At 34.1% G+C, this 22,177-nt stretch overlaps 1 protein-coding gene across 10 annotated transcripts in view; it reads left to right on the plus strand.

Moving 5' to 3' along the window:
- ORC4 (origin recognition complex subunit 4) overlaps nt 1–22,177 on the plus strand; it is an 81,108-nt gene that overhangs the window by 54,346 nt on the left and 4,585 nt on the right. For all 10 annotated transcript variants that reach the window (XM_047083967.1, XM_047083973.1, XM_047083977.1 and 7 more), the window contains 9 exons: nt 2,179–2,254; nt 2,726–2,811; nt 5,670–5,718; nt 7,410–7,561; nt 10,231–10,404; nt 15,250–15,336; nt 20,468–20,576; nt 21,284–21,379; nt 21,465–21,532. In XM_047083967.1, coding sequence (XP_046939923.1) covers nt 2,179–2,254; nt 2,726–2,811; nt 5,670–5,718; nt 7,410–7,561; nt 10,231–10,404; nt 15,250–15,336; nt 20,468–20,576; nt 21,284–21,379; nt 21,465–21,532 — 897 coding nt within the window. The remainder of the gene's footprint in view (nt 1–2,178; nt 2,255–2,725; nt 2,812–5,669; nt 5,719–7,409; nt 7,562–10,230; nt 10,405–15,249; nt 15,337–20,467; nt 20,577–21,283; nt 21,380–21,464; nt 21,533–22,177) is intronic.

Here is a 22,177-nt window from a genome sequence, read left to right on the forward strand (position 1 = left end):
CCTTCTCTCCAAGAGTAGTCCCAGTGTCCCAGTCCCAGCTTTCCCTGAGCCAAGCATGCTGACCTTTAGAACTCCAGGCTTTAAGCCCCACTGGTTGCAAGAACTCAAGAAATTCAGGCCCTCTCACTTTCCAAGCCAATTGCTGTGGGGATTCATTTCCTGTATACTTCCCTATGTGTTAGCCTGTCTCTTGCCCTTCTCCAGATGGTAACTTCCTCCCTACCCCATTGGCTACGATACATTTTTCTCCCAAGTTGAGTCTCCGTACTTCCTACCTCCTTTGATGTGGCCTCCTCTCTACCTTTATTTGTGGAGGTTTTGGTTTTGGTTTTTTTTTTTTTTTTTTTTTTTTTTTTTTTTTTTTTTTTTGCCAGTTTTCAGATTGATTTCTGGGGTATTTAGGATGATTTGATTGTTAGAGATATGAAGTTTGTATTACCTGGGGACGAACTCTTACGATAGACTCATACTTAATCTAAAGGCCAAGAAGTGCCACCTCATTTTCTAATGGTTTTCTATAAAGAATGTCACTTCTTACTAGGCTTTATTTCATAGTATGTCACTTAATATTTTGAGATTATCCCTTTTTTAGAGGACTTAGTTTAACTATGATCTGACATAGAGTTCCATTTGTTTTTAAAACAATACAGATATACCAGAATGGCTAGTATGTTTGATACCATATTGTGAAACCTAATAATTTAAAATGATGTTTACTTCTTCCTATTTCACAAAGATGTTGTAGTGACAAATAGAATATTGGAAATACAAACAGTATTTTGTTTTTCAAAATGGCTTACCAGTTGTTCCATTGGGTTTTTTTGTTTTTTGAATAATCCTTTTGTCCTCACTAAATTTTGATACCAACTTTAGTAATTTAATTTTGTATACACAGCCTATTTTGGGCGACCATTTATTTTGTAATAGTCCTTTCTATTTTAATATTAGAAGGAGTAGTCCTTCATCATTGCTCTTCCTTTTAAAAGCTTTTTTGCTTTTCTTAGTTGTGTTCATTTTTAAATTTAAAAAAATGAATGCAATATTAATTTGAAGAGATGTATATTATATTGCAGTGTAATTGTGATATCACAAGTCAAAAAAATAGAGAATAGAAAGTATGTGGCATAGGAATCTGTAGTTACACAAATCCGAAACTTTATAATTAAAACAGTTTAAGATGGTATAACACTTTGTGAGTGTACTTTTAGTAGTAATTATATTAGTAGTAGTAATTTTCTTATTACAAGCTCTACGTTTCTTTAATAGGGTCTTGTTCTGTATACGGTAGTGTCCTCTCACCCATAGGGCATACATTTCAAGACTCCAGTGAATGACTGAAACCACGGAGATAGTAACACACCCTATATGTACTGTTATTTTTTTATGCATATATACCTTTGGGAACGTGTAATGTTCAGTAACATTTGGCACAGTAAGAGATTAAAAATAAATAGTAATAAAATAGGATAGTTATAACAAATACAGTGAGTTATTTCAGTGAGGTGTCTCTCTCAAAGTATCGTTTTGTCCTATAATTACCCTTGTGATGATGTAAGATGATAAAATGCCTACATGATGAGATTAGGTTAGGTGAATGATGTAGGCATTTTTATGTGACATTAGGCTACTGTTGACCTTTTGACCATAACGTCAAAAGGAGGATTCATCTGCTTCCACACTAATGGAAATTGAAACTGTGGATGAGGGGATGGGTACTATACCTAGCAACTAACAGAGGGGCCATCTCTTTTTTCAGGTTATCCTCTTGGTAGTTTTTACTTTTCGAGTTTTTATTTCATGGTAACATACAGAGTAGTTAACAGTATTTCATAGAAATCGACATATTGATTGGGGTTGATTTTTGTAGTCATTTGATACATGTGACTTATGTGACTTAACAGACAAAAATGTCTTTGTAAACTTGACGGTTGTTTATAAACATTTATTAGTTTGGGTAGATGATTGAGAGAGTGTGACATCAGTCTTGTCTCTGGCATCTTGAGTCGGACATTAGGTATTCTACTTAAACCTTTCTTTTATCTGAATAATGTGCAAATTTATTTATTAGTTTCAAATGATATTTTTATTATGTTCTGTTTCTATTATTCATAGTTTAAAAAAATACGAGCTTATGATTTTTATCTAAATATTCCATAAACTTTTTTTAATACCACTTAGTTAATAAACCATGCTTTGAAAGAACTAATGGAAATAGAAGAAGTGAGTGAGAATGTATTACAAGTTCACCTAAATGGTAAGTATGTCACAGTTTTGCCATTGGAAATGATATAAGCCATGTGAGCTTTTTATAATACAAAACCTAATTTACCTAAAATGTTTAAAGGTGGATGACAATTATATTTTAAAAACATGATCCATTTTAACAACTTCCACTTTAAAGTACCATATGCATTATTTTTAGAAACTAAAATAATAATAATAATAATAATAATAATAATATACAAAGGAAGCACATAAGGACTCTTGTTTTTTGTCTTTCTTTTCTTAAAATAAAAGAATCCCAAGGTAGATAGTTCTTTGAGTCTACCACGTCTTCATTGCTGTGCTTCAAAAAGGAAGTAATGTAAACAAACAGGCTTTTGACTTTTTCTTTGTAGTTAAATTTAAAAAGCGTTAGAAAACTTACTTGACTGGAAAATAACCTGTGCTCTATCAAATAAATATTTCATTTTAATTAAATATTTTTAAATGGACTTTATTTCAGGACTGCTGCAGATCAATGATAAAATTGCCCTAAAGGAAATCACAAGACAGTTAAATCTGGAAAATGTAGTTGGAGATAAAGTTTTTGTAAGTATCGTTTCTATTCCTTTATTAAATAGGCTTTAATGTTTGCATGGCATAGATATTTTTATATTTTTGAAAGACTAGGGCAGGTTCAGAGATTCTAAATTGAAATCTGAAATATTCTTGTCATAAAAAAGTATAAGGTTCTAGGATGCATTTATTCATCATATCTTTATATTTAGATTTTTTAAAGTAGATCACACTATAAAATAGTCAAGAAATCCGTGTTTCTGTAGATATTATCTGAGTTTGTTTCTTTACGTGTTAAGAGAAATATCTTGATTCTCTGTCCTTGGAGGTAGATTAATATATTTTTTAAAGTACTACACTCTAGCAGTCTGTTTTTAGTCTTTTGAGACTTGGGTAGCTAGGTGTAATGGAAAATGTGCTGAATTTGAAGCTATTAAATGTGGATTTGAGCCTTGTCTTGAAACTGTTGACTACATGGCCATCATGGCTAGTATCTCTGAAGTTGAGATTTCTCATCTGTGTTAAATGTGCATTATCTTCTCATACTTCACAGATTTATTCTAAAGACAAAAGGGAGCATTGAACATAATTTACATTTGAAAAATGCTGGGTTTGTGATGTACTATACAAATTTCAGTTATCTCTTACAAATGTCAGTTATCTCTTACTATTAAAATGTTTTCAGAAACTTATTTATACTTCATTATTGTAGCAGCTTGGAATCTCAGGATTGGTGAACATCAGTTACTTAAATGAAACTGATCAGTAATGTTCTGGAACTTTTATTAAAATGTTTACCCTATCACTTTATTTATAGGGTTCAAGAGAAACATTAATTTATAGCTACCTTAACTTTCATAATGAAATGACTACCTCTCCTACTGCTTACTCAATTAAAGTGGGTTGTATACATCCCAGTTCATTTTCTGCTCACTGGTGATCATACAGTACTATCACTCTAAAATGTATAGTCTTTTCTGCAATGGCATAGCCATAGTTGTAAGCCTCTTTAGTAATTACTTATAAAAAGTTGAGCCAATCATGTGTTATCCTTCTACACTGTCTACAGGTTCATAATGCCCCTTCTATAAGTCTAATGTTCTGTCTCCTGTTCAGACTGTACTGTTGAATACAGTGGCCTACCTGATCAAGGAGATTTACTATTAGGTAGGCTCAATTTGGCCTTCGGTTTGCAATGGATGTAGACTGGTGTTTCTAACTTTCCTAAATGGACCTATTTATATTGGATTCGTAGGAATTGATTAAAAAGTCACCGTTGTTTAACATCCTGGGTCATTACTTTTGTTATAGCATCACATAAAGACATTATTTAACTTCTACATTATATAGATCAGTCACCTGAGGCAAACAATATATTTAGCTTACCTAAGGTCATAAAATGACAAAGGCTGGACATTAAGAACCTAAGTCACTTAACTGAACCCAGAGTCTTTCTGTTTTGATATACTTAGAGCAAATTTCTATATTCCTGTAAATGTATATGGATATCTATATACAATACATGTATATGTATTCATATAAGGATATTCTTATATGTGCATATGTATTTATATAATGATAAACTTAATGTCAGGTTATAACTGTCTTTAAAAAGAAGGAGGGTGGCATCTGGGTGGCTCCTTTGGTCGGGCATCCAACTCTTGATTTTGGCTCAGGTCATGATCTCCCAATTTGTGGGATTAAGCCCCAAATCAGGCTCAGCACTGACAGCACAGAGTCTGCTTGGGATTCACACACACTCTCTCTCTCTTAAAACTAAATAAATAAACTTTAGAAAAAAGACTAACAGGCTCAGCACTGACAGCACAGAGTCTGCTTGGGATTCACACACACTCTCTCTCTCTCTTAAAAATAAATAAATAAACTTTAGGAAAAAGACTAACAACCTTTGAATAACTTTGGCTAGTAGTTATTTGGCTAGTACTTTGGCTAGTAGTTGAATAACTTTGGATAGTACTGACTTACCCACAGCCTGTGAGCCTTTATTTATATTATGGTAAATACTTCTTGCCCTACCTGTCTTGGAAATAATGTTGATTTGACAACATGCAATTATAGTAAAATATGTGCAAGTTCTTAAAAACCTATTATGCTATTTTGTATCAGTTCTCTAAAAATTGGGAAACAAGTGGATTTCTTTTCTCTGATACGTCTTTGCAAATTTAAAGTTGGTTATTTATTTAAATCAAAAAATCTGAATAACGTAAAAATTAATGACTTAAATGAAAAAATATTTTAAAGGGCCTTTATCCACAAGCTGCAACATCAGGGTAACGCATGTGCTACTCTCTTAATTTCCACATAGAATATATTTAAGTTTTATCCAAAAATGTTTTGGCTGTGTTCCAAGTAAACAGCCAAATTTGATATGATAAATACACATTCTATGATATGCTCTTGAATAGGTAAAAACAATTATAGTATGGAATATTTGAGGCAAATTTCTTCTCCCATTTCCTTTTGGATCTGATTTAAGTTCATGGGCATTTTTTAATGTTCAAATTAATCTGAGACTGCCAAGAGCTTAATGTATTTGAAGTACAATGGAGTTTTAGTTCTCTAACTGTATTTAAATAGCAAGTCTTAAAAACAGCCTTTAAAGTTAACATTTTTACAGATTTTATCTGGAAAATGCAAAATTGTAAACATGACAGAGTAATGCCGTTTTCAACACTATGCCATCCCTGCTTCAACATTTTAAGTTTTTAATGATGCACATAGAAATATCCAGCTCAGAATCTGACTGCTGACTAATTTGAATCTAGAAAAAAATAGATACATAATGCCTATATAATGTCCAAATATCATAGTCCTCTTTTATTCTTTATTTCATTAAACTTTTAGTCATGGTGTCTATTTTTGTTGTTCAGGGAAGCTTTGCTGAAAACCTTTCATTTCTTCTGGAAGCTTTGAAAAAAGGTAAATATTAGCATATTTAACACCATCTGAAGATATCACCTACAGTATATCACTGATACAGATGGACGTAATTTTGTATAAGATTAAAATAATTTTCCATATTGTATAACCTGTATCTTTTCACTTACTTAACGGTGTGTTGTGAACATCTTTCTGTGTCAGTAATTAGTGAGCTACACCATCATTTTTATGGTTCTCATTTATTCTGTTTTATAAATTAATTATGCTCCAAATATATTAAATTTGGTTCTTAATCACCAGTTCTGGACATTCTAACTTTGTACAATTAGGAAGAAATGCTTAAATTGTCATTTGGATTTTTCCTGGGGTAAATTTTAGTGAGTAGAATTCTTGATCAAACTGTACCACATTTAAAAGTATAAATATAACTAAACTACCTTGGAAGTTCTATTTTCTAAACATATTTGAGAGTACCTTTTCCTTCACAACTTTTATTCAAAGTTATTATTTTTCATGTTTGCCTAAGAGAAAAAAATACATCTCTTAGTTTAATATGCATAATGTTGGTGTTAATGATGCTCACCACTTCATACTTTTATTGGGCACTGATATTTTTTGGTTTGTGTATTTCCTGTTGGTTCTTTTGCCTTATTTTGGTGATGTTTATCTCATACTCATCCATGAAAATTCTTGCACTTATTTTTCTCTTAAATTTGGTTTGGACTTTTCTGCTGAAGTTTTAAATTTTTTACATAGTCGAAATTTTTGTCTTCAGATTTTGAAGACATTTAGTTAATGTTTTCATCTAACATATACTTATAATCTGGTGAGAACTTATTTTGATAAGGTGTAAAGTTGAGATGTGACCTTGTATAAACCACTTTTCCCCATTGATTTGTAATGGCATATTTTATCAAATACTAAATTTCTATATTATATAAGTTTGTTTATAGACTTTTTAAGTAGTCCTCGGGCTTTTCATGCCATTTAGGTTTCTGTATATGTTTTATTATCTGTTAAATGTCCTCTTATCAGATTTTCTTTTCACTTGTGTATGTAAATATAAAGCCGTAAACTTTAAGGTAATAGCGATTCATCTGTTAAAGTAGTTTCCCTCATTGTAATGAGAAAAATGAATTCACAGAGTCATGTTGAACTTTCCCTATTGTTGAAATATTAAAATTGTCAGGGCAGGGCTCAAAAAGGAGTTAAAAGTGGCTTTGGTTGAATTCATAATTTAACAATTTATTTGTAAAAATTTTAAGCACCTGGGAAAATGCACTTTGTATTTCTGCTAACTAAACAAGTCTCTTTTGAAGCAAAAGTTTTGTTCATAAGCTAGTTGCTCCCTTTATTATTAATACCAAAGTGTTTTGGAGTATGTAGGTGTTAAGAGATCCTTGTCAATTTTTCGATGGTAAAAGATTATGTTTCCATAATTTAAAAAATAATGGCATAATCACTTAAATAATTCTTGAGTTTTTTATTAGTAAACTAGAATCTGGTAATTAGACTGTGAACTACTTGAGGGCAGTAAGGGCTATCTTGTCATGTGAACAATTTTTTGTTGAATAAATGTACATGCACTGTTAAGTATCCTACCCAAAGTAGGTTTTTCAGTATGTATTTGTTGAATTGAGTTTTAACAACTAAAATGTAGTGAATAATTTGGAAACTTAAGAAAGGTTGATATAATTGCTTATTAATATAAAACTCTTATTTTATCTTAGGTGACAGGTCTAGTAGTTGCCCAGTGATCTTCATATTAGATGAATTTGATCTTTTTGCTCATCATAAAAACCAGACACTCCTCTATAATCTTTTTGACATTTCTCAGTCTGCACAGACTCCACTAGCAGTTATTGGTCTTACATGTAGATTGGTAAGTTATTCTTTCTATTAAAAAATTGATTATAATATTTAGATAATTAAAGCTTAATTACTGATGTAGTCACTTATGTAGGTGATTATATTAAGCATTTCTTTCAAATGTGTTTTATCAGTGCCTTGTGCATTTATCCTACTTTTCAGCTCAGATTGAAGGAAAGAATTATTCACACATACTCATAAACTAATACCTCCCTCTCTCCAGTGGAATCACTGAATGAAAATGCGAAGTCAGATTATGCTAGTATAATTTCTACATTAGCAAGTAAAAAGACAATGAAATAATCTTACCATCATGTTATAAAAATTGCTAATTACTTTTATATTTAAGATTCATTCTATATTTTGATAATGCTTGGAATTGAGTAAAAATGATACTATCCCCTCTTTGTAAGTACACATCTTGAGAAATGGAAGGGATTACTTCTGTCAAGATGTCACAGTAGATAGTGGCTTCTTTGCTTTTTGGGGGGATTTTAGAATGATTATAACCATAGTCTCATTGTTGCTATCACATTACTTTGTGAAGACTCTACATGTTGAACCCTATGTACCTTCAGATGGCTACACAGGCCTTTTTTTTATCTTCTTTTACATTATAAACTTTATTACTGAATTCAGATAAAACTGGTCATTTGGATTTTGATGACTTAAGGGTCATCTCTCTTCTCATGCTCTGGCTGCCATGAGTCTGTTGTTTTCATCCTTCTTTTCCCTCCTGCATTCTTGGTAGACTTGTATCAGGCTCATTTACTTCTTTTTCTTTCCTGCAGCTGTTTTTTTTTTTTTTTTCTAGAACAGTGAAATGCTTTAAGTCATCTTTCAACAGTCCTCCTGCCAGTGCTATTTTTCTGTGTAGTGTCTTTCTCTGTTTTCTTTTCCCGGTGCTCTAGAGCTTATGATATATACCTTCATAATAAGCCTCCCTCATAGAACATCTGCCAGGTCTTTATTTCTCCTTGCCAAAAGCAGCAGTTATACCACAGGAGTTAAGGAAGCATCTTCTTGCTAAAAAAAAAAACAAAAACAAAAACAAAAAAAACAAAAAACTCTTTGGGTAGAAGAAGCAGTGGCAAATGTTATTGACCCAATGAAGGACCAAATAAAGAATCAGCTGCTCCCTAGCAGTGTTATCTTAGGCCTTTAAAAATTCTACGTGTATAATTCTCCAGCTATGCAGTTCAATTCTAAGTATATCCATATGTCCATGTTTATAGGAAAAAAGTCAAAAGATGGGTGGATTAGTGAGTTTGCCAGCAAACAACCTCTTCCCTGTGGAAGTATTTCTTTTTTGGTACTATCCCCTTTATTCCCACATTGCCAGCTTCTGTCATTACTCTCCACCACTAAAATATCTTTTACTTCTACCTCTTTCTTTCCATTCCCAAGTTCAAGCTCTTAATTATTGGTTGTATAGAGTGTTGTTTCCACTACCTTTCAGGCACCTACCTATATGGATGATCTAGAACTACTCCTTAATAGAAAATAAATTTATAATACTGCTGTTTCTGAACATAACTTTTGTCTCTTTTGATTATGCTGGCACTTAACCTATTAAGAACATTCCAGGTTTTTTATTCACCTTCTCCCTTCTAAACCCAAGTTATTAAGTCTTTCCTGTCTTCCTTTCCAGACTAACCATGATCCCATGTTGATCACTTGAATGCTTTCAAGCTCTATATGATTGCTTTCTCAACCTAGTAATTAGGAAAATCATCTGGGTAGATTTAAAAATCCATATTTAGGGCCTCACCAGAGCATTTTTAAGTTTTTTTTACTATAGAAACTTGACAGTAAACTTGATTTTAACTTTTTAAGGACAAATAGCACAAATGCAAGTAGTTTCTAAAATATCACTATAAAAAGACAAAAGACAGAATAACTTATCAGTGTCATGCCGTGTTCCTGCAAGTTTCCTCTCCTATAGTTTGTTCTTGTAGTTCAGCTTGCTTCAGCTTGAATTTATAGGTAGTTTTGTGAAGTCAACTTTTCTCCATTACATGTATTAATTCTTGAGTCTTTGTTACATAAAATAATGAAGATATTTAAATTTGCAGGAATGTAATAATCTTACTACATTTTACCATTTCTTTAATCTGAATTCTTTATAGAATATGCAATTCCTTATTGAAATTCTTGGTGATAGGGCACCTGGGTGGCTCATTCAGCTAAGTGTCCAGCTCTTGATTTCGGCTCAGGTCATACACTCTCTAATGGTTCATGAGATCGAGTCCCGTGTTGGGCTCTGTGCTGTGCCTTTCCCCCAGTCACACTCACTCTCAAAATAAGTAAATAAACACTTAAATTATTGGTGTTACTGTGGTGTAGAACTATTCAGTAATAGTTACAATTCTTTTGCAATTATTGTTGGTCATAGACTGTTAAAGATTAACTGATAGTAGCATAGTAGGTAAAAGGCATGATAACACCAGGCCTACCAATGCTTAGAAGGGAATTAATAAAATTAGCTTGTGTAATAATTAAAGAAATCAAGGGAATGATTTGAGGTTTTGGAGGCTTACACAAGTTTTAAAGTTCAATTATGTATTATAGGATAAACATTGTTAATTACAGGTGATTGTTCGAATATGTATACTTCTAATATTGGTATGTTGTTTTTTAAAAAACATGCATCTTATATGGATTGTTGTTGTTGTTTTTAAGGATATTTTGGAACTCTTAGAAAAAAGAGTGAAGTCACGATTTTCTCACCGGCAGATACATTTAATGAATTCATTTGGTTTTCCACAATATCTTAAAATATTTAAAGAACAATTATCTCTACCTGCAGAATTTCCAGACAAGCTCTTCACTGAGAAGTGGAATGAGAGCATTCAGGTAACTTGGAACAGAGGCAATAATGTTAAAGTAATTTTTGTGCTTTGGTATACCACTGAAAGCAATAAAAACCTACAAATTAAAAAAAAATTGTAAATTAGCACAAAGCTTCTAATGTTACTGTAGCATAGAACTGCATTAATACAAATCATACACTTAGGTGTGCCTTAGCTACCAAGGCACGTTCACATGTTGATTTAAAAGTTAACTAATAAACCTTGTGGACTCTATAAATTTACCTAACCTTAAGTTGAATAGCCTAACTTATATAGACCATTGTCATATCAACTCAGCATACTAGCATCAGTTTATCTTACACTGACAAGAGTTTTCAGGGGTACCTGGATGGCACAGTTGGTTAAGCATCTGACTCTTGATTTCAGCTCGGGTCATGATCTCATGGTTTGTGAGATACTTTGGATTTTACTTTTGCTTTAGATTCTCTCTCTCTCTCTGTCCCCTTCCCCCACTCACACTCTTTCTTTCTCTGTCTAAAAATAAACAAACATTAAGTAATTTTCAGTTGGCAGGATGAAGGGACAGAGTATGCCAGGAGTGTGTTTAATAACAAAATTGAAAAACTATTGCTGAATAAATCCCACATGGTAGAATCTTTCAAAACTATGGGTCTTGTGAAGGTGGAAGATAATGGAGAGTCCTTGGTTTTCAAAGAATTTGGAGGGGAGCCTGGTAGGCTCAGTTGGCTAAGCGTCCGACTCTTGGTTTTGGTTCAGGTCATGATCTCACAGTTTGTGAGTTCAAAACCATCATCAGGCTCCATGCTGACAGTGCAGAGTCTGCTTGGGAGTCTCTCTCTGCCCCTCCCCTACTCCTCTGTCCCTCCCTCTCTCTCTCTCAAAAGTATATAAACTTAAATAAATAAATAAATAAATAAATGAATTTGGAAAAACTGATCTATAATATTAAATACTGATGCAAATAATTAGATCTTTAGACAATTAAATTTGCACAGTGTGTATTCACCGGCTGTAAAAAATATTGTTTATTTCAAAGCAGTAATTTTTTTTTTTTTTTTTGCAGTTTCAAGTTTTTATTTAAATTCTAGTTCATTAACATACAGTGTAATATTAGTTTCAGGTGTAGAATCCACTGATTCGTCACTTGCATACAACACCCAGCGCTCATCACTAGTGTCCACCTTAATACCCATCACCCATTTAACCTTCCCACTCCCCTCCCCTCCAGCAACCCACAATTTGTTCTCTATAGTTAAGAGTCTGTTTTATGGTTTGCCTCTCTGGAATGAAACTGGACCACTTTCTTATACCATTCACAAAAATAAATTCAAAATGGATCAAAGACCAAATGTGAGAAAGGAAACCATCAAAATCCTAGAGGTGACCACAGGCAGTAAACTCTTTGACATCAGCCGTAGCAACTTCTTACTAGATATGTCTCCTGAGGCAAGGGAAACAAAAGCAAAAAATGAGCTACTGAGATTTTATCAAGATAAAAAGCTTTGGCATGGTGGAAGAAACATTGGACAAAACTAAAAGGCCACCTATGGAAAGGAAGAAGATTTTTGCAAATGACATCTGATACAGGGTTAGTGTCCAGAATACATAAAATACTTACAACATTCATAAAACAAAGACATCTTCTTTTCCAAAGAAGACATACAGATGGCTAACCGATACATGAAAAGATGCTCAGTGTCACTCATCATCAGGAAAATACAAATCAAAACTACAGTGAGCTATCACCTCCTACCTGTCAGAATGGCTAAAATTAACACAAGAAACAACAGATATTGGTGAGGATTCAGAGAAAGGGGAACCCACTGCTGGTAGGAACGCAAACTGGTGGAGCCACTCTGGGAAACCATTTGGAGGTTCCTCAAAAAGTTAAAACTACCTTATGATCCAGCAATTGCACTACTAGGTATTTACCCAAAGGATACAAAAATACTGATTCAGAGGACACTAGCATGGCTTAGTCAGTCATCTGACTCTTGATCTTAGCTGAAGTGTTGATGTCGGGGTCATGAGTTCAAGCCCTGCATTGGGCTCCATGCTGGGCATGGAGCCGACCTTAAAAACAAAAACAAAAGCAAAAACAAAACCTGATTCAAGAAGCAATAGTGATTTTAATCTTGAATATCAATACCAAATTAAATGTGAGAACTTTGCATTTATTTTGCTCTTAAACAATTTTTAATTTTTCCCAGCTTTGTTGAGCTATAATTGATAAAATAAAAATTATATATATTTTAGGTTTACAGCTTGGTGTTTTGATATACAAATACATACAGAAATGCCACAATCAAGCTATACAATGCATCTATCACTCCATTAGTTACCATTTTCTTTCTATTCTTTTTCCTTTTTCCTTTTTCCATTTTTATTTTGTAGGAGGAGGTGAGAACACTTATAATCTATCTTTGAAACAAATTTCAGGTGTACAATATTGTTTACCATAGTCACATTTTTATGTGATATTTTTATTTATTCATCTTGCATAACTAAAACTTGATTCTTGTTTTGATTATAAAATATAGTCTACTCATATAAGTACTGTTAATTTTGTCATTTTTTATTTTTTTAAAGTTCCTCAAACGGGAACACGCTACTGGCTCATTTGGAAGAGCATGTGACTCTTGATCTTGGGGTCATGAGTCTACACCCCACATTGGGTGTAGAAATTACTAAAAGTTCACTGAGTAAAATTTAATCAGTTCATAGGAATAAATATACGGTGAAAGGTGCATGGCTCATGGCTCAGTTGATTGAGTGTCTGACTCTTGATTTTGGCCCAAGATACCAGGGTCGTGGGATTCAAGCCCCATGTTGAGGTCCACACAGAACTTGGAGCTTGCTTAAGATTCTCTCCTTCTCTCTCTTAAAAAAAAAAAAAAAAAAAATTCCAGTTTCCCTTATATCCATGCCTATCTCCCTCCCTTTAGTACGGAGTAATTATTTGGTTTATAGCATTTCAGACATATACATACTGAAGTTGTTACTACATAAAGAGTTCAAACTTTGCATGTTATTTTTGCTTTCCCTTTCCCATTTTGTTCTGATGGATACTTCATATTATTCTTAGTATAACTGTACAGAATTGTATGCAAAAATGGTTGACTTTATTCTTAAAATTCACATATTGTGCTATGATATAATTAGGTGTGGGTTTTCCCTTGTACCCTTCTCCCCAAGTTAATCTCACCTGGGACTCAGATACTTGTCAGCTCAGGAAAGTTTTTTTGATACTGTATCTTACTATAAGATTCTGTTCTTTAGGAACCCTTTATATTTGGTACTTCCACATTGTCCCTTTCCTTAAATAGGTCTGTAGTGGATCAGAGCTCTGGATCTTTGGCCTCTGAATCCACTTTCAGTGCCTCACAGACTTTCACCTTGTACAGTTACAAGACATTCAAATGCAGTCTTTCATGGTATTTAAATGTCTTTGCCAGGTCTTCTGTTATTTCTGTCTCTACTTCCTGTCTTTTCCCAAGATGAATTACATAGCCCAGGTTGTACTGTGCTGTCATTTATCTTTCTGTCCTTCCCAGCTATATTGCATTCTGTGCATCTGAGTGGGTATATAAAGGAAGTAGATGATAAGGGTTACTGATGAAGCATGATTCTGGATGATTTAGAAAATGGTAGCCGTGTGGTAGGAGGATGGCTAACGCTTGTGTTTTTGGTCCTTTTTTGCTGATTCTATATCACTGAATTTAGGGGCAGATGGTAGAAATGAATGTGAGAAGATAGAAGACTGTCTGGTCTTTTGTTTGTTTCCTTTTTACAATTTTGCAGTTCTTTAATAAGGTAGAACTAGTACAACTGGAGTTAGTTCTAGAGTTTTCTTCCTTTTATCCTAATCCTCATTTGCCACTTTTGGTGTGCTAATAGAGGAGCTTCATTTGAAAAATAAGTCAGCACCATGGCCAGAGGCCCTGTCCTGTAAGAGGGGAGGGCTGCATTGAGGGAGCTATCCTGTCTCTCAGTACTGACTATCCAGCAAGTTTTTCTGATTCCCATGTTAAAACCAAAGCAATGGTATAGATAACAGGTTGCCTGTGGAATTTCATCCAAGAAACATATTCAGGATAAGGTTGAACCTGGATATTCTGCCTAACTTGAATGTTTGTTGTAGTCCTACCCCAAATGAATCAAATAAGTAGAATGAACACCATCTCAGCATGGCAGTATAAGAGAAATTCCTGTAAAAGAGCATTTAAAAGGACCATAACTAATTCTCCTGAAAGGAAATTCCCCCAGAGTACTATAGCTAAGTTCAAGGACCTTAGCCACTGTCGTAACCTTTCCTGTTTAGTTAACAGAAGGTGAGAAGATTTAGCAGGAACTGACCAGGAGAAAACTGGTACAGGACTACTCATCTTCTGTCAATATGCCACAATCTTCCTACATTGCTCATGCTGTTCCCTGTAGATGGAATGCTTTCTTTTTAGCATATTGACTCATACATACAGTTTAAGCATTCTTTGTAATGCTTTACCTTGTTTTCCCAAATATAGTAATTCTTACTCTCTGTTGTATTTTGTGCTGAATTTTGGTCATCCCACTGGTGTGACTATAGATTCCCTTTTTAGACCAGAAAGTTTGGGATAGTAAGGATTGTTTTACCTTTGTGTATATTTAATCAACTTAAAGGGATAAGAAGAAAATCAATAGACTGGAAAGTTCATTTTGACCTATTTTGATCTTTGTATTCTACAAATAAAACCAACACATATTTAATAATAAATAAATGTCAGAATTAATGAGCTACAGCAACAAGTGAGGCACAACATTATAGTTAGGTTTTAAACTGCCTTTTTACTACTTACCTGTTTTACTGGTTTTTTTTTTTCCCCTCTAGTGTCTCACAGAAGATAGAAGTGTGCGAGAAGTACTACAAAAGCATTTCAATGTCAGCAAAAACTTGCGGTCATTACACATGCTATTGGTTTGTATTCATTTTATTTTTACCACTCATTTTCTTTCACTAGGTAATTACATTTTGATGGGAACTGATTAAGCCTACAGGTAAATTTTGGGAGAATTAGCATGATTACTACACTGAATCTTCCAATCCAGACTATGGTACATTTCTCCTTTTACTTAGTTTTTCTTTAATTTATTTCATCATCATTTTATAATTTTTACCACACATATTTTGTACATGCTTAAAATGTATACCTAGGTATTTCATTTTCTTTGAAAATTATATTATACAAATATCATATGTAAATGATATCTTGTTTTTAATTATGTTTTTAACATGCTCATTGTTAGTATATAGAAATGTAAGTCTAATGGTATAATAAATGTCTGTGACTATTAAATTTATGGCTGCGAGTAGTGTAAATATGTATAGATACTTTGAAAAACAATTTGGTAAATTAGATATCCAGAGAAACTCAGATGCACAAGACGGCATGTACAAGATTGCTTATAAACAAGGTACAGCAACCTTGTTTATAATTGCAAAAAAAGGGAAATAACAGATATCTATCAATGAGGATATATGATGGGAAAATGAATAAACTGGAATTGATACCTCAACATGGATAAATTCTCGGAATAGATGTTCAATGAAGAGAGTTGCATAAGTACAATATGGTATTTATATAAAACTTGAAAATTACACTGTGTTGTCTAGGAATGTATACATATGTAGTAGAAGTATAACAGCATGCATGGTTTTTTGTACAAGAAAGAGTAGGAGTCCAACCAGGGAAGAAATAGAGTCTGTAAAATTATATTTTATAAGCTGAGGAAGTGGTCATAAATATCTGTTACATCATTCCTTTACCTTTTTGTATGTCACAGATATTTTATAATAAAAGGGAAAAGTTACAGTTAAGACTATGAGTAAGAGAAGGAGTTACTATGTACCAAGTTCTCTCCCAATAGAGAAATGAAGGACAAGGATTTCCAAACTCTTCTGTTCAACTAAGGACCCTGGGCCCTAGTTAACATGGGGGAGAATTTCTAGTATAAATATTTTCCAAATATTACAGGATACATAGTTACACTAAGAAATTATTCATTGTTTACCTGTAATTCAAATGTAAGCAGTTGTCACAACATTTTCATCTGCTAACTCTGCTTACCCTATGTAATGACTAAATTTAAATATTATGAAAATTACACTTAAAGGAATCTTCAAATTGTTGGAAAGCCAAGTAGCTACATGACAAGTTGTCTCTAGGTGTCATTTTGGCTTTTAATTTTTTTTTTTTTTTATGTACAATTGAACATAAAGTGGGTAACTTCTGTCACATAACACTAACCTGAACTAGCTAATTTGGTAGCCAAAAAGTTTATACAAGTCACAGGTCTGCCTTTGTGATTTGGTCTAGGGCTTTGAATAATACTTTGTTGTTTAATTGACATATAGTTGACATACAGTATTATGCTAGTTTCAGCCACACAGCATAGTGATTCGACATTTTAATGCATTATAAAATGCTCACCGTAAGTATAGTCACCATGTTACCTGATTTCCTGTTTCAAACCATTATACCTGGAAAACATGCTTAATATGATTACAGTCTGATTAAATTTATTGAGACTTGTTTTCTGGCCTAACATGTAACCTGTCCTAGAGAATGTTCCACGTAGACTTGAGAAGAATGTGTTTGGTGCTGTTTTTGGATGGAATGAGCTGTATATATCTGCTAAATCTACCTGGTCTAGTGTGTTAAGGCCCATGTTTCCTTACTGATTTTGTCTGGATAATCTATCCACTGATGTAAGTGGAGTATTAAATTATAATTAATGTAATTATAAAAAGTATTCTGACAGTTTAGAGCCTGGAGCCTGCTTCTGATTCTGTGTCTCCCTCTCTCTCTGCTCCTCCCCCGCTCATGCTCTGTCTCTCTCTCCTTCAAAAATAAATACATTAAAAAAAAATTTTTTTTTAAAGTATTATGGTCAGTTTCTCCCTTTTTGTGTTAATATTTGCTTTATATATTTAGGTGCTTCTGTGTTGGATGCATATATATTTACAATTGTTATATTCTCTTACCGGATTGATCCCTTTATCATTACATAATGTCCTTTGTGTCTTATCACAGTCTGTGTTTTTTGATGTCTATTTTGTCTGATAGAACCTTTGCCACCCTCCCTTTTTTTTTTTTTCTTCCCCCTATTTGCGTATCTTTTTCCATCCCTTCACTTTTCAGTCTGTATATATCCTTAGGTCTGAAGTGAGTCTTGTGTAGGCAGCATATAGATGGATCTTGTTTTGTTTTTTTCTTTTAATCATTCAGCAACCTTATTTATGTCTTTTAATTGGAACACTTAGTCCATTGACATTAAAAGTGGTTATTGATAGGTATATACTTATTGCTCTTTTGTTAATTGTTTTCTGGTTGCTTTTGTAGTTCTTCTCTATTCTTCTCTTGCTGTCTTCCCTTGTGATTTGAGGACTTCTTTAGTATAGTGTTTGGATTCGTTTCTCTATTTTTTGTGTATCTGTTTTAAGTTGTTGGGTTTGTGGTTGCCATGAGGTGTATTTATATGTATATATGTACATATATACATGTATATATATACACACACACACACATACACATATATATACATATATAAATATAACACTGTATGTTAATCTATTTTAAGTTGGTAGTTGTTTAAATTCAAAAACATTTTAAAAGCACTGCATGTTAACTTTCCTCCAACTCCTACAGTTTATGTGTTTGGTCTCATATTTTACATCCTTTAATATAAGCCTTAACTAATCATAGATATAGTTGATTGTATTACTTTTGTCTTTTAACCTTCCTTCAAGCTTTATAAGTGATTGCTCTCCTCCCTTTACTATATGTTCACTTTTACCAGTGAATTTTTTTTCCCAAAATTTTTTAAAAATTCCTCTTGAGCTCTTTTCTTTGTTGCTTTAAGCAGTGCCTTTAACATTTCTTGTGAGGCTGGTTCAGTGGTGATGAACTCCTTTAACTTTATCTTGGAAATTTTATCTCTCCCTCAATTCAGAATAATAATTTTGTTAAGTAGAATATTCTTTGTTGTAGGTTTATTCCTTTCGGCACTCTGAATATTATGTGTCTTATTGTAGACCTCCTTGGGTTCATCTTCTTTGGGGCTTTCTGTACTTCTTGGACCTGGATGTCTGTTTCCTTCTCCAGGTTAGGGAAGTTTTCAGCTATGATTTCTTCAAATAAGTTTTCTGCCCACTACTCTCTTTCTTCTCCTTTTGGGACCTCTATAATGTGAATATTAGTATGCTTGGTGTCCTAGTGGTCCCTTAATGTATCCTCATTTTTAAGATTCCTTTTCCTCTTTGCTGTACAGCTTGGGTCCTTTCCATTACCTTGTTTTCTGATTACTGATCCATTCTTCTGCATCTTTTAATTTGTTGATTCCCTCTGGCTTATTTTTCATTTCAGTTATTGTGTTCTTCAGCTCTGATTGATTCTTTTTTATTGTTCTTATATCTTTGTTGAAGTTCTTGCTGAGTTTGTCCACTCGTCTCCCAAGTTAGGTGATCATCTTTATGACCATTATTCTGAGGTCTTTATCAGGCTGATTGCTTAATTATACTGTTTTGCTCTTTTTCGGAGGTTCTGTCTTTTTTCATTTGGAACATATTCTTCTGTCTCTTCATTTTGTCTGAATTTGCGTTTGTTTATAGTAGGTAGGTCAGCGACATGTCCTGGTCTTAAAGGTAGTGTGGTCTCATGTAGAAGGCATCCTTGGAGCCCAGAAACACAATCCTTTCTGGTCACTAGAACTGGAGCTTTCAGGGCTGTTTCATGTGGGCTGCTTGCACCCCCCTGTTGTTACTGGGCGCACTTGTCAGGGCTGGGTCCTGGCCCAAATAGCTGCAGCGCCTCACCACAACTACTGCGGGCATACCAGTGTGTGCAGGTGGAGCTGGCCCTCGTGGCTGAGAGAGCAGACTGTAGCTGCTGAGGGTAGGTGGGTGGGGCAGCCCCTGTGTGGCTGGTTGTGAGATCCCACCATGACTCTTCTGTGCTTGCTGGTGGGTGGGGCTGGCTCCCTCTTTCCTTGAATAGGACTCATTTGGAAGGGATACCTACTAGGTGGGTGATTTGGGTGGGGTTGTTCCACAGGGGAATGTCCTTGGCATGGATAGTGGTGCTAACAAGGTAGATGGATAGTGCCACGGCTGGCTCTTGTAAGTATCTAATGAGCTTAGCTGAAGGAAGACAAGAAAAATAGTTCTGCCAACATTTCCATTCCCAAAGAAAGCTCCTACAGAATCCTGCCCCTCCAGCACATACCTTAAATTGGTTAATGTACCTTCTTGTATGGTCCAGACGATTTTCAGACTGCCCCCTCTGAACAATTGAAATTGCATATGGGGTCTGTAAGAATGGAGTCTCCATGTCCTGTAGCCCTCTGGCTCTCCCAGAATTAAGCCCCACTGATTTTCAAGGCCAGACATTATGGAAGCTTGTCTTCCTGGTGCAGATACCCAAGGCAGAAGTTGCCCACTGTGGGGCTTGAACCCCTCACTCCTCAGGAAGGACCTCTACACCAGTGACATCCCTCCTGCTTGTGGGGCACTGCACTGGGTATTTGGTTCCTACCTCAAGCACATCTCTGCCTTTATTACCCTTTGCAGTGTGGCTTTTTAAAATATCTTCAGCTGCTAGTTTTCAGGGCATTCACAGAGTTGCTTTATATGTAGTTGCAGCTTTGGTGTGTCCATGGGAGGAGGTGAGCTCAGGTATTTCCCTACTCCATTTTCCCATGAAATCAAAATAACCTTTGAATAGTAATCTTACCTATTCTGGCTCTCTTCCTTGCCTTACTCCTTTTTAAATGCTTCTCTTTTGAGGAATGGTAAATAAGATATGCAAATGGGAAGAGGTATAGAGAGCAACAAGAACTTTTTTTTATGCTCTTATAGACTTACATGACATTGGTACTGAAATACTGTATTTTAATAGAGCTAAGCATGAGAATACCTTTCCCAAGCAATTAATACTCACTCTCAGAATAGACTCCAGATTAAGAAATTTTGTTCAGTAATATCTCCAGATATTTTTTTCTGATCCACATTTTCCTAGATGTAAATGTTTTTCTGATCCACATTTTCCTAGATGCTTGCTTTAAATCGCGTAACAACATCACACCCATTTATGACTGCAGCAGATATGATGGAGGCCCACCAGTTCTGTAGCATGGACTCTAAAGCAAATATCGTACATGGTGAGAAACTTGCTTGATTTGTTTTTTATAAGTTTATATAATGGAATTCTTTCAAAATTATGCTTGACATTGGGTATGATACAGACTACTTATATATCCATACAGCCTTTAACTCAGCCCTGCAAAAGGTATTATCACTCCCATTTAAAGTGAAGGAAATGTGATGCACCTCCCTTGCTACATTGAAGGTCCAGCTAACACTATTGCAGGATTCACATTGCATCGAGTATTAGTAAAGAGAGTTGGCTCTTAGCCAGTTTGGATTCACTATCCCTTTTAAGAATCTAATGAATTTTCTTCTGTCTAGAAAAAAAAAGAAACTTTTAGATATAATTTCCAAGAGTTTAGGACTTCTCTCAATATTCAAGGAAGCTGTGTGATTTAAAACATAATAATTGCCATTTCAGTTTATGTTTACTATGGGCTATATGATAAGTGCTTGATGATATTGTCTCTCATCTCTATAAGTTTAAGAAGATCCATAGTTTGCTTATATGAAAGCTAAGCCCAGGAAGGGTGAGTAGCTTGCTTAGGATTGTATAAGTCATTGTGACTGAAACACATTTGAACCTCGGAGAGGTCTTGATCTCCTGCCACCCCTCAAAACAATGTCTTTCACTTTATCATTCTGTTGAGAGGACAGTTATTTCAATCTTCTGGATCAGTGAGAAAACTACAACTCATAATTTGTTTCCCTTTTACTATAGGTCTGTCAGTCTTGGAAATCTGTCTTATAATAGCAATGAAACATTTAAATGACATCTATGAAGAGGAGCCCTTTAATTTTCAAATGGTCTATAATGGTGAGATGAGATGTTGGTAGTTTTTTTCTGACTCTACTTCACTGCTTATTTGAAGGTGTTAATGTTGTTGTTGCTTTCTGTACAGAGTTTCAGAAGTTTGTTCAAAGGAAGGCCCATTCTGTTTATAATTTTGAGAAACCTGTTGTCATGAAGGTAAGATTTAAGAAGTTCATAGTTATTTTTCTGCTGTCAGGTATATTTTTGTATCATTTGATTGTATATATCATAGTTACTCTCTTATTAATTTGGAAACATTAGGTATTTGCCATATGATCTTTTTTTTTTTTTTTTTTTGCGTAACAGACCAAAATGATCTCAAAATGAAATGTTTGAATTCTGAAGAAAGCAGCCAATGGTTTCCCAGTTTGTGGGAATATACTGCCCTCTACTGTCTGTTTCTAGCACTGCATCTTGCAAAGAACTATATATTGCAGTTCATCAAATGCATCAATAAAACTCTGTCCCTGTACAATCCAAGGGTTGGATTTGTAATCTTAGCAGTAGAAAGACAAAAATGCAGATATTAGCCATTAAGAAACTAAAGGACAAAATTTCTTGGGATAGTGAGGACATACAAAGTGTTATTAGGAGTTGGAGTAAGTTTTAAAACTTGAGGAACTTTATTAGAGCATTCCATTGTCCACCAGAAATACATGACTCACAGTGTAATTTTGGATTTTCTAGTAGCAACAAAAATGTTAAAAAGGTGAAATTAATTTTAATTATAAATTTTATTTAACCTAATATATGAAAATATTTTAACCTATTATCAGTGTAGAAGATTATTAATAAACTATT

This window comes from Lynx rufus, unplaced genomic scaffold (genome assembly GCF_022079265.1).
Source record: "Lynx rufus isolate CCGP_SWC_20201006 ecotype Redwood Valley unplaced genomic scaffold, mLynRuf1.p SCAF_2, whole genome shotgun sequence".
NCBI classification, from domain to species: Eukaryota; Metazoa; Chordata; class Mammalia; order Carnivora; family Felidae; genus Lynx; species Lynx rufus.